Raw genomic sequence first — 11,822 nt, forward strand, 5'->3', positions numbered from 1 at the left:
AGTTTATGTAGCCTTATACATAACAGAAAGTCGGAACGTAGCATAAATTCTAACATAAACTTCCCGGTCCACATAACGCCTGTGTTCTTTTGTAGAGAGTCGACACTTTTTTCTTGTTTTAGCAGTTTAATAGTTTAAACACGTATATCAGACCGTGGAGATATAGATTTTCTGTATAATGTGTAAAAATCTTGGATATAAATTGGCAATTTTTACCATGATAACAACGTATTGTGTTTAACAAGGGCCGTATTGTGCCATCATTATCGTTGCAAAAGTAACGGCACTGCCTAACTTCCGAAAGCAAACTGAAATCTCGTTTCCTCTAAAAACTGCCATTTTTTGCATCAAGCTATTGACACAGAGGGCGCTTTCTAAAATTCAATCTCAGCATTCTTTGCGTATGTCCTCGTCCATATGCACGACCGTTTCTCCCTTTTCTATTTTTCAGCGTGACAGTAATAACATTTTGTATCAGTGAAAAGGTGGATGATAATACCTACTGGCTAATAAAAGATACATCTTGTATGGGTGGCATGTTATAAAATATACTTAGCACTTTTCGTATTTGTTTATTTACGAGCACTCTAAAGAAGTGGCACCGCTTATGAATTTAGTCGGGAACACCTCCGTTTATTAGCATAATATATTCTGAACCTGCTCATGCGTAGTCAGTAAGCCGCTGGTGCCACATTTAACTTTCAATGGCCTTGAATAGAATAAATAATCCTACACCATTCCATTAAATTACACTGGGGAATAACATTTTTGTAGAATTTCGAGCCAAAGCTTTACAAGATCTGTCAAAAAAATTATGACATAAACAAAACCGTCTTCATATAATTCTTTATATAAAAACACTTTTACTTTCAGTGAGATTCTGACTTCTGTTCCAAACAAACTGACTGATAAAATTCACTTTGAAGGCTAAAGATATCTCACTACATTATTGAAGCATGCTTTGCTGAAATTCTGACAAGTTCATGGACAAAAACTTAATATCAAAATTACATAAGAATTGATAATTATAAAACGTTTGCGTTTCAAATGTAAATCTAAAATCAAACATCCCCAAGTAACATCAGACATAACCTTACACTACAGCAATAAATCACAATCGATTGATCTTCAACTATTATGTGAGTCTCTACTCTGTCTGTGGAATTAATTTTCTCCCATTGCGCATCAAGTATTTGAAATTTACATCATTTGCATCTATCATACAATTATTAAATGCCATATCTTTCCTTGTTTACTTTTCCTAGCGTCTTGAAGTGAGAGTTGGATGTCAATGACGTAAATTCACACTTTACAACCATTGAAATTAGGTGTCAATGACGTAAGACCAATCGTGTCCCTGACAACGAAATTTTGTTCAAGATGAAGTAAAATTCTTATCGTTATTAGGCCTTCATACGTACTTCGAGATTACAAAATTATATTCAAGGCATGGGAAAATTTTAATCTGTAACAAGGGTATTGCACACAGTATACCACGCAAACCTTCATGTGACAAAACTGTTTATTACAGTATACCAAAAAAAATGTGAACAAAAACATACGTGATACTTGGTGTATCTTTAATCTCATGTAAGAAAATTTAACTTGTTCACAGTAACATTGTGCTGTCTGCTAAGGTTACAGCATTTCTTTTTTCTCTGTGTATTCAGCACAGCGTAAGCTGTGAACGTAACTCAGCTTCATTTAACTGCGATTTCTTCATATTCCTGAAATATAAAAAATGACCAATAAATCTGAGTCGGAAAAAGTTCTAAGTCATCTGTTTTTGTGGACGGGATTATATTCCCAACTAGAAGATATGCACTGAACTGGGGATATAAACAGACGATGATCTGTACGACGTAGTGTTCATTGATGTGTTGCATAACATCTGTAAACTACCTCTCTACTTTTCAAAATCTTAGAGTTCAACTAGACATCCTATCACACACTGAATCTCAGAACAGCTTTGACGTATACATTGCATTGCACAATATATCTGTAAAGAGATTATAGAAGAGTACATAGCAATAGAACAACAGCTTCATAGCAAAGTTACCTATCTTAACTGTTATACGATGACGCATGGCTTGTACAGCAATGTTTTGAACAGTGAGTGATGAGTCCCAACAGCTAAACTTTGTGTTTGAAATAACTAACTTCTCCACTGTCGTACTTTAAAAACTTATTTAAATGTTGCAAACAGTCCACTAAGGGCTTAGGTATGTGACAAAATATTTGCCTGGTCTAATACATGACCGCTCTCCAATACCCATGCTGAACTGAAGTATTTTATCGCCTTTCAAATTGCTAAGTACTACAGTATTTATCATTATTTGGTTTCGAAGTGATTTTTGTTTTGTTGAGGGTTATTAATTAGCATATTATCCGCCAAATGCTTGCTGCATATTAAAACTCCTGGATTAAGTCTAGTTCGACACTTCAGCTCGACGTCACCTATAATTGTAGCAAGTTCACTTGAAGTACCAGAAATATCATTCGCCAAAGGCTTTTGTACTGTTGTTTGTATTGTCTTTTATTAAAATACAATTAATAATTCAGTCTAATAATTTTAAAACATTTAAGTTTGGACATCCGTTTGTTACAGCAACACTCGAAACACGGGCTTCCTATGCTTCAATAAAGTTTGTTACATCACACTTCGGCTATTCCTTCAATAACTCTAGCTCATAATTTAGAAATGTAGCTTTCTTCATGCTCCATTTATCACATATCGTACTTACAGGGAAAGCGACCTGCTTCATAGTCTTCAATCTTGGTAACCAGTTTTTCTTTCTGCATTCGCTTAAACAATTTTTTCAGGTAGTTTACATTAGTGCTGCTGATAATTCCCTTGTCTTCTAAACTCTTGAAAATATCTGTGCCACTTTTCATTTTCTCAAGTTGTCTTGGAGGAATGTCGTCGTCTACAAATGTTTTAAGCTTCTCGAGGTCATCTTCGCGGCACCAATCACTTAAAAACACATACAGCAGCGCCAGTGGTTTGATTTCATGTTCCGCCATTCTGTCTTTCTACAAAGAGATGGACAGAAAACCAAATTACAAGCAGCTTGTTACAAGTTTTGTGATATAGTGTATGTGAAACACGATTCCAACTAATTTGAGATAATCGGATGGTGAAGTAATGTCGATATAATCTGCAAATGTAATCTCATTTGCTTTTCTTTTTAAGATAAAAACTTGTTTTTATGAGTAATTTGTAATATCGCAACATTCAGCTGTATGGCACCTAACACTTTTGAGAAATTTGAAAAATACGAAGATGCAATTATCCCAAATTAGTTCCAATCGTGTTGTGAGCATCAAATGGCCAAATTTGAAATGAAGAGCGTCGTCGTTTTATAGACCGAATGCACAAACTGATTTGACAACTAATGTCTTATCATATTAGCTGTCATCTTTACTTTACGGCTTTGTTCGAAAACGTACCTATTTTCTCTTCACGATGTATTATAGCTGTTGAACATGAATATAAAAATTATAATACCACCTAGAGTTCTGCTGTGGAGAGTGGACGTACTATTTGCGACTCCCTCAATGTCACTATCCAATGAAATGATAGCGATTGCAGATAATCATGAGACTGACATGTGCCAGAAGCTGCTGCACTTCACGATAAATTTTACTTTGAATCTGCCGTCATCCTTCCATAGAGTCCAGCTCTTCAGATTTTAAAGATTACTCATGTGACTTTTGAACTAATTTGGGATAATTAGATATTGTAGTGATGTTGCTTTAAACTTTTCTTTTTTCTGCAATTCGAGTGTTTTATTGGAAACTTGCAATATTACAATCATCATATATAGGGCTGCTAACGCTTTAAAAATCTTGATTACAACTAGACTCTGACTGATCACTGTTTGCCGCAAAACTTCTTATATGTTACCTACGCTAGTGCCCTCAACGGTCTGGCTAGGCCAGCCAAAAGCAAGCTCGCAGAGCCTGACTAGTCTTTAACTTAGAAAGCAGCGCAGGTGAAGTGCACACACAACCTGCAAATGAGGTGCAGTGGAACAGTCTAGATCACAAGAGTTCTTGTCATCAGCAAAGTCTGTGCAAGAATGTATCCTACTGTGAAATAAAGAAACAGATAACTCTTTACAACACTTGGTAAGTAAAACGTGGCTTGTTTCAAATGAGGATAGCCATTATTTCTTCCATTGCTATTTTATTGTCCGTTATTTTCAGAAATATAACTTGATATTCATTTGATACTTTCTCTCATTAAGACAAATAGCTCAGAAATGACACAGAAACTGCCATATAACAATTGCACTCGTCAAACGAAAAGGGCGTGATACGGAATACATCATCATTCAGATGTCTGGCATGGCAAAGGCAAGCTGAGAAACTGAGTGTCTACCACAAAGTTCTAACTTATCTTTTTGGGGGTTCTCGCAGTCAGAAAAAAAACTGATGATCTACTATTTGGTTTGATTTCTGTGTCATTCAATTGACCGACTTCACTTGATCTTCACATTTTTTAAATCTAAGATTTTTAGGTGTTGATCCCCGAGTAGACTTTGGAACATCATGTAAACGGATAACTAAACAACTTAAGCTGGCGCTTCACCCTACACAGGATATTTTGCTCATAAATCACTTTTTTGCAAATATTCATTCAAATATAATTAATTTATGAACCCAAGATTCACATATTGGTAAGGTTCACCTTTAAGCTTGGCAGGAGTCGTAAGTTGTGTAATAAAGAAGTGTTAATTTATGCAAATGTATGCAACATGTATTTTACAATTTCCTAAGAGTTTAACTTCACTCTGGCTGGGTCAAATTTTCTGAAATTTTCTCATTATGTTCTTTAAATGCTATATGACTTAACGACTATTTTCTTTGGCAATAAAATTCTTACATTTTGAATGAGAGACATTTTAATTTTGCTAATCATGATTTAAATCACTTTTTTGAGTGTCAGTCTTTCAACCCTTGCCATTTTAGAATGAAAATAGAAAATGTAAAACAAGTCATTTTTTCTACATAGACTGGTAGTCATTTCTTTTCTACATATACTCTTCTTTTAAGTGAAATATCATATTCAAGAAAATAGCGTCGTGTTTGACTTAAATTAACCAAAATTGAAGTAAATTAATTTTAACATTTATTCCAAAATTTAGGTTTTTTACCGCAAATTTACACTCACGTCATCCTTCGAGTAAACTTCTGCTACCATACAAAACTTTAAAATCTCTGCTTTTTGAAAATATAGAGTATGAGGGGGTTTCCTTGTTATCTTTAATGAGAAATGTTGCTTTGAAAAAACTATGTTGGCAACATGCAGCTCAACCTTAACCAAGATTCTATAATAATGTTTTGATACTGCTCAACAAAATCAATAAAATGGGTAACATTCTTAGCGACACAAAATCTGTCAAATGATTTTAAAATAGCTCGTAATAATAGGTATGTTACAAAGAACTACAAATGATCATAATACAAGCATGAAAGCTAAAATAAATTTCAGAAAAAGATAGAATTAATTTTTACACAGTAAATAGATGATAAACAGGAAGCAAATGTTCAATTAAATATGTAAATCAAGAATATAGATGTAGAAACCATAAATTACATTCACTTTCCAAAACGATCATAGAAAATACCGATAACTTATCAAGTTAGCCTATGTTTGGTCTTATAGACGCTGACTATTTTAATGGTTTCAGAAAAGGGACGTACAGATCCATGCTTGCACCCATAGTCAAAATAAAGGTCGGAAATGACGAGGTGATAAAATGTCATCATTCCGAAATTTTAGGACTAAACACCAGATGTATCCAGGAGATCCGGAAAGCACATAAAAGACGATTTCATTCGCAATTACTGATTATTATAACGTCGGAAATCTATGACACCATTTATAAGAACTGACGACAAGCGATGAAACAGGTTTTTCAACAGGGTGTAGCTTGAGATACCAGCATCACTATTATAGTATAACTATTTGTTTGGAAACTAAACTAGCAAAGACACCAGCAAAAACTTACCTCTCCGGAATTCGATGCACTTTAAAAAGAGAGAAAGAAATATGTTTACTAAAACATCGAACTAAGGGAAATTTTCCAGCGTACGGCTGATGTCGCACGATGCTATTGTGTTGGGTGTGTGAAAACTTGCGCATATATAGCCTAAAACCTGAACTGTATAAACGTTATAACCCTGCACGTAAGTTCTACTGATTGCAGTTCTTCGTTGCAATCAATATCTCCCCACTAAGCTTAATATTCAGTCATCATAATTTTTTTTTTTGCGCCTACTTAAAGTTGAGGCCTATGTCGTAAGAAAATTCCATAAATTTATGTGATTACCTCAATGGAGTCACCGGAAATTAAAATAATTGGAAATGTACTAGATGTGCCATTCAATAGATTAAATGTAGTTTTTAAGTGTAATATGGGAAGATTTGAAAGTTATTTAAACGCATGAACGTTTGTGCCAACAAGTATTCTGTAATATCAGTTTTACCTTGAGGTTACATTCTGTGCAGCAGCGAGACCTCCCCCACCATCAGCACTTCCTGATTAGAGGAAAAAAGATCCCTTTTAAATGTCGAAAATTAGCAAAGGGTAAGAAATATCAAATATATGAGGTGGCGTTACAATTGTTCATACTAATACTATCATCAGCAACATTGAAAGCTTAGTTACGCTTTATTTCTCATTCAAACTTGTTTCGGGATAATATGCACTGTGTAATTCATATGACGTCAATATGTTATGAATGCTGCAAATGATAAAACAATGTAATACCACTTACGCTGTGGTGAATCAGACAAATAGTCATTGAACTTTTCAATGACATCTTCACATTTGGTGTTCTTCAGAATGTCACGAATTATCTCCTTTCGTTTACTACCTTCAAAATAACGCCTCATCAAATCAGCCATATCATCTGGATCTTTAATCTGTTCGACGGTTCCACCAGGGACACCATAGTCCTTCAAGAAGCCTCTAGCCCGTTTGAATTGAGCTCCTGTCAATTCCTCAAATAAAGCGATGATGACTGCCCTATCGCTCATGATCTCGAACGATTAAGATAATGTATTAACCAGTAAGAATTATTGCCAAGTCTGCAACAAGAAAGTGATCATTATGATTAAATGCCATGAACAAGTATTGATATGAGTAAATTGTTCTTTAAAATAATATACTTTACTTTACTTTGCCTAGATATACATCCATCGTTTACAAATCTCCATCTGACTATAAATATCTGGTTATATTTTATCAATCGTCTTGCCCGTGGGGACTAGATAAACTAATAAAGGTCAAGTTAGGCTAGTACACTATAAAGGAAAACTGCAAATCATAATCGTACTCTGGCAATATATTTCTCGACTCATTTCTCAATATTTTTAAGAGCGTGGTTAGCAAAAAAGTATCCCCTCTAAAGTCAAAGCTTCTCAGCAAAGAACGTGGTAATTAAAAAATCGAGAACTCCACCTCGTTCCACTTTAGGTTTGTTGAGTTAGATTTTATTCCAGGAAGTGGAAAGAATTGTCGTATATGGTTTCGTTTGAAATGTCAGAACGATTGACATCGCCCTCCCTTTCAGTCATCCATAAAACTCGATCTTTTGGTCCGATTTGCATGTCAAATTAAGTGACTCAAAAGTAAGTCATTTAATTTTGATTTTTAATATCTGACACTGAAAATGGCCGTTATCCTTATGTTCGGGGAAAATAAAATTCTATAATTTCACAAAACTAAGCTGATGCAAACTTTGGTTACCAAGTAAGCTTCAGCAACCCCATAACTGATAGATCAGAAAAGAATTTCGAAAGATTTGAGATTCCAAATAGCCGCCGCGAGGTGCATTGTACCAGTGTTCCTGGCGCTAAAACTAAAGTCCATGAATCAAGTGCATGAATTCCAATTGAAATGTGAGGTGACCGGATTATGTAGATTAGAACGGCAATACTTAGGTGTGATCTTTCCTCTTTTTTTAATGACACAGGAGTTACTTGCAAACGAGTTAAATGTAAAAAGAATAGCCAAAAAGCAGCCACTGGGTTAAAAAACAGAAAATTTGCCTAATGTCAATTAGCACAGAATTGTGCTTGTTTGATTACTTGGTGCATGAAAAAAAAAGAAGCTAAAGGTGTGGGCGGTGTGGTTCGTCCAGGTTGTGGATTTATTCAGTAGGAAGATGTCTGAGCTACCTAGAAACAGATTGGTCTAACAAGTACTTAGATATCTGATCATGTTACAAACTGATGATACCATAACTATATGGTATAAATAGGCAAATCGGAGATTTGCAATTCTGCAATGAGAATTAATTTACATACCATCGTATGCAATATTGCCTAGAAGGAATGCATGCCCTGCACCTTGCAGAGGGATTGCAGAATAGTTGGAAGCAACTTCACATTTTCGAAATAAAATAAACTGAAACACTCAATGACACAGGAATATTTATTTTCAGCAGAATCGGAACCAGACACAACAAAATTGTAAGGCTAACTTTGAGACTTTACAGGAGGAACATTTATAGCAACTAAAACTTAAAACACACTTCTTTGGAAATAAAAAAGTTAAGACTTGAATTACATATTTTAAATTAACAGTATTGCCCTCAACGGTCAGGCAAGGCCAGCCAAAAGCCAGCAGCCCACAGAGCTGTACTAATCTAAGGTAGACAGAGGCACAGGTGAGGCACACACAGCGAGAAAGTCTTGATTAAAGTATTCTTGTCATAAACAAATGCTGTGCAGGAATTTTTCCTACAGTGAAGCAAAAATACGTAGGACTCTTTACAACCATTGGCATGTAAAACGTTGAATGTAAAACGTAGCTCTAACAATGGTCGTTTGTTTTCGTTTTATTGCTATTATATCGTCCTGCTGTTTTAGAAAAACAGGTGTATATTATGTATTTGTTTCTTTCTCTGATAAAGACAAATAAGCTTAGCTTAGAAATTACACAGTAATTGCCATATAATGAATGAAATGTTCAAATGAAGATGGCGACTTACGGGATACGTTATGATTCCTGTTAAAGATGGCTGGCCTGCCAAAGACATGCTGCCATGGGGATAATGAGTACATACCAAAAGGTTGTAGCTCTTTTTTCTTGCTACTAGACGAATCAAGAAAACTCATTAAAGACCTTCTCTGTCGCAATTATTGCTTATTTTTTCGAAATACTATCGTCGTCATCGTCTCTTTTAGCTTTACAGTCCGCGTTTGTCAACTTTACAGTCACCTGGCTCCTGGTATTTATTCGATAAACAATGGCGACTCAGTGAACGAACTATCTCGTTAATGCTTGGACATTACATTACAAAAAGGGTGGTCAAAGATTTTCGACAGGATGTGGCTTGCTGTACCAGCATTTGTTTAAGCAATACGACTTGTTTGAAAACTTAAGCAAAGATGCCATCAAAAACTTACCTCTTTATAATTCGATGCCCTTTAAACAGAGAGAAAGAAATGTATTCATTAAATACGTCGAATGAAAGTACACTTTGTAGTTATGTTGGTTGTCACATGACAAAGCTTGTGCGCAAGCGCATGCCGCCTAAATTGAAAAACATAAATATTGTAACTCTGCACCTTAAGTTCTATTGATTAAAGTTTTTGTCGGAATTAACAGGCATCAAATGTGGAAATTACTTTTATTTTTCAGTGTAAGAGCTAACTGTATCAATTTACAGATTTACATTAAGGCCGTGAATTATCAAATAGAATTAAAATTTAGCACAATCAGTACGTCTAAAGATTCTAATCGTAAAACTGTGCGATATCGACATACGTTTGATTCATAACTTCCAGCGTCACATTTGAATCCGATAATAATGAAACGTTACTGTCATGTATTCTCGAGTTAATTAAAAGTTAGAACTAAAGAATCATTTTATATGTGTTTTTTCTGTTTTTAATTTCGTATGTATTGTTTATGTTATCTGTTTTTCCATATTTCTTATGTAATGGAAAGAAAAACATTACATTGATATTCTCTTTACCCAACAACAACAAAACGTTCCGTGCAGTGGTACTTGCTGTCTGCCAAGTTATATCCTTCTGACAGTTTGTTCTTCTAACAATCCTTACATTCTGAAAATACGTTTATTTTACGTCATATATTATACTACAGGTAACAGCTTAAAGCAAAGTGAGGAAAACGTGATAACATCATGCTAAATAAAGATTTTTTGCCTTTATTAAAATACATACTACTTCAAATAAAATAAACGCCAGCATGTTATTAATACTGGCTGCAGTCGTCGGTCAGGAGGAATTCACCCACAGACAAAAGGTATATGGAATCTTGGACATGTGAATATCAGTCGATTTTGATTAAAGACTTCTAGTTATTGATGAAATGAAAGGTGACATATCTGTGATGCCGAGATGAAGATCGACTGTATTCTTATCATTACTGATTAGTTAAGAGTCAATGAAATACTGTCTCATTGGAATATACATTAATTTTCTCTCTTTTAACACCAAACATATAATTTTTTTATAATATACATCTATTATACAATTATTGAATGAACTTGCTACACATTCTCTTATTTAATTTGTACAGTTATGACTGAAGACGCAAAACTCATGTATTACACCCTTGGGAATAAAGGGAGCATCTTCAATATCCTCAGCCACAAATTTCTTACTGTTTTTATTGTTCATAACCTTTACGCAAACTTGGGGATTATCAAACAATATTAAAAGTAAAGGAAAATTTAGTCTGTAACAATTTCACATTTGCTCAAGGAAGCTTACTTCTCAAGATTTATTCTCATCTTCTCCTTCACCACATGAAATTGTTTAACATTGTAGAAAAGTTATATATACATATTTAACTCTTTTGTACACAGACTTTACTATTTCGAGGGTGGAGACATTCGATATCCTAGTAAATTGGTTGAAAACGTTACAAGTATGGATATAAAAGTACTACGGCACGTTCCTATCCCCCTGTAACTTCTCTCTAAAAGTTCGATATTGGTACTGTCTTACTTTAGATTTTTTTTAGATTCAGCACTCCATGTTGGCTACATACTTGTAAATGGACAGATTTATTGTTATTTTTTGCAAATAAAACGCGGAAAACAAAGAGAAAATCTTTTTAATCAACATATTCTATCCTGATGTATAAACGTGTAAACTATTGCGAATTATATCTGAGTCATTCCATTGAAAACGAGATTCACTTTCTATTACATTGTGCATTTTATAATGATTGAAGGTCAACTTATATGGAATGTTTTACAAGGTTAAGGTTAGTTATATCTCAGTCCCATAAAAGTTTACAGTTATATTTCAACAAAAAATGTTAAACACAGCAACATATATTCCAAAAAAAATATTTCTTCGAAGAAAAGAAAGTTTGTATAGGCTCACTTAGCATAGATTATACCTTTGCTATTGTGTTTTGTACATCCTTCTTTTCTCTTTTCTTTTGTTTTCAAAATGACATATAAGTCCATTAAGCTGGCAGGTTTCCATATTCACATTGCTACTTTTGTTGTAAAGAACAGGTAATGTTGATCTCATGTCACTATAATAAAATAACTTTAATTAACTAACTATAAACAAAAAGTGACCATTTCAATAACAAAGTTCAATTCGTAGGATCCATAGATCAAGTTTCAAGTGCAAGATTCGGTACGTCGTGTACTCCATAATCTGCTAAACAATGACAGTGCATCGAGTCAAATGAACACAGGCACTTTATTCATTTGGCGCTGAAAAATGTTACTGATGATAATCTTTAGTTATAAACGCATCTCTCTCTCTCTCTCTCTCTCTCTCTCTCTCTCTCTCTCTCTCTCTCTCTCTCTCT

The 11,822-nt window shown here is 34.4% G+C and overlaps 1 protein-coding gene across 1 annotated transcript; it reads right to left on the reverse strand.

Annotated features, from left to right (window-relative positions):
* Positions 1-1,504: 1,504 nt before the first annotated feature.
* On the reverse strand, positions 1,505-7,132 carry LOC139123314 (uncharacterized). The gene is made up of 5 exons (XM_070689472.1): positions 6,787-7,132; positions 6,496-6,547; positions 6,018-6,036; positions 2,745-3,033; positions 1,505-1,727 (listed from the first exon to the last, which is right to left on the reverse strand). Coding segments are annotated over exons 1-5 (624 nt in total). The 5' UTR covers positions 7,049-7,132; the 3' UTR covers positions 1,505-1,725.
* Positions 7,133-11,822: the final 4,690 nt, after the last annotated feature.

The sequence above is a fragment of the Ptychodera flava genome, chromosome 2 (genome assembly GCF_041260155.1).
Source record: "Ptychodera flava strain L36383 chromosome 2, AS_Pfla_20210202, whole genome shotgun sequence".
NCBI lineage: Eukaryota > Metazoa > Hemichordata > Enteropneusta > Ptychoderidae > Ptychodera > Ptychodera flava.

Excerpts from the sequence above, each read along its gene's own strand:
- LOC139123314 (XM_070689472.1), bottom strand. The coding sequence starts at position 7,048 with ATGAGCGATAGGGCAGTCATCATCGCTTTATTTGAGGAATTGACAGGA. Across the intron at positions 6,548-6,786 it reads TTTGTCTGATTCACCACAGC|GAAGTGCTGATGGTGGGGGA; the intron begins GTAAGTGGTATT and ends TCCTCTAATCAG.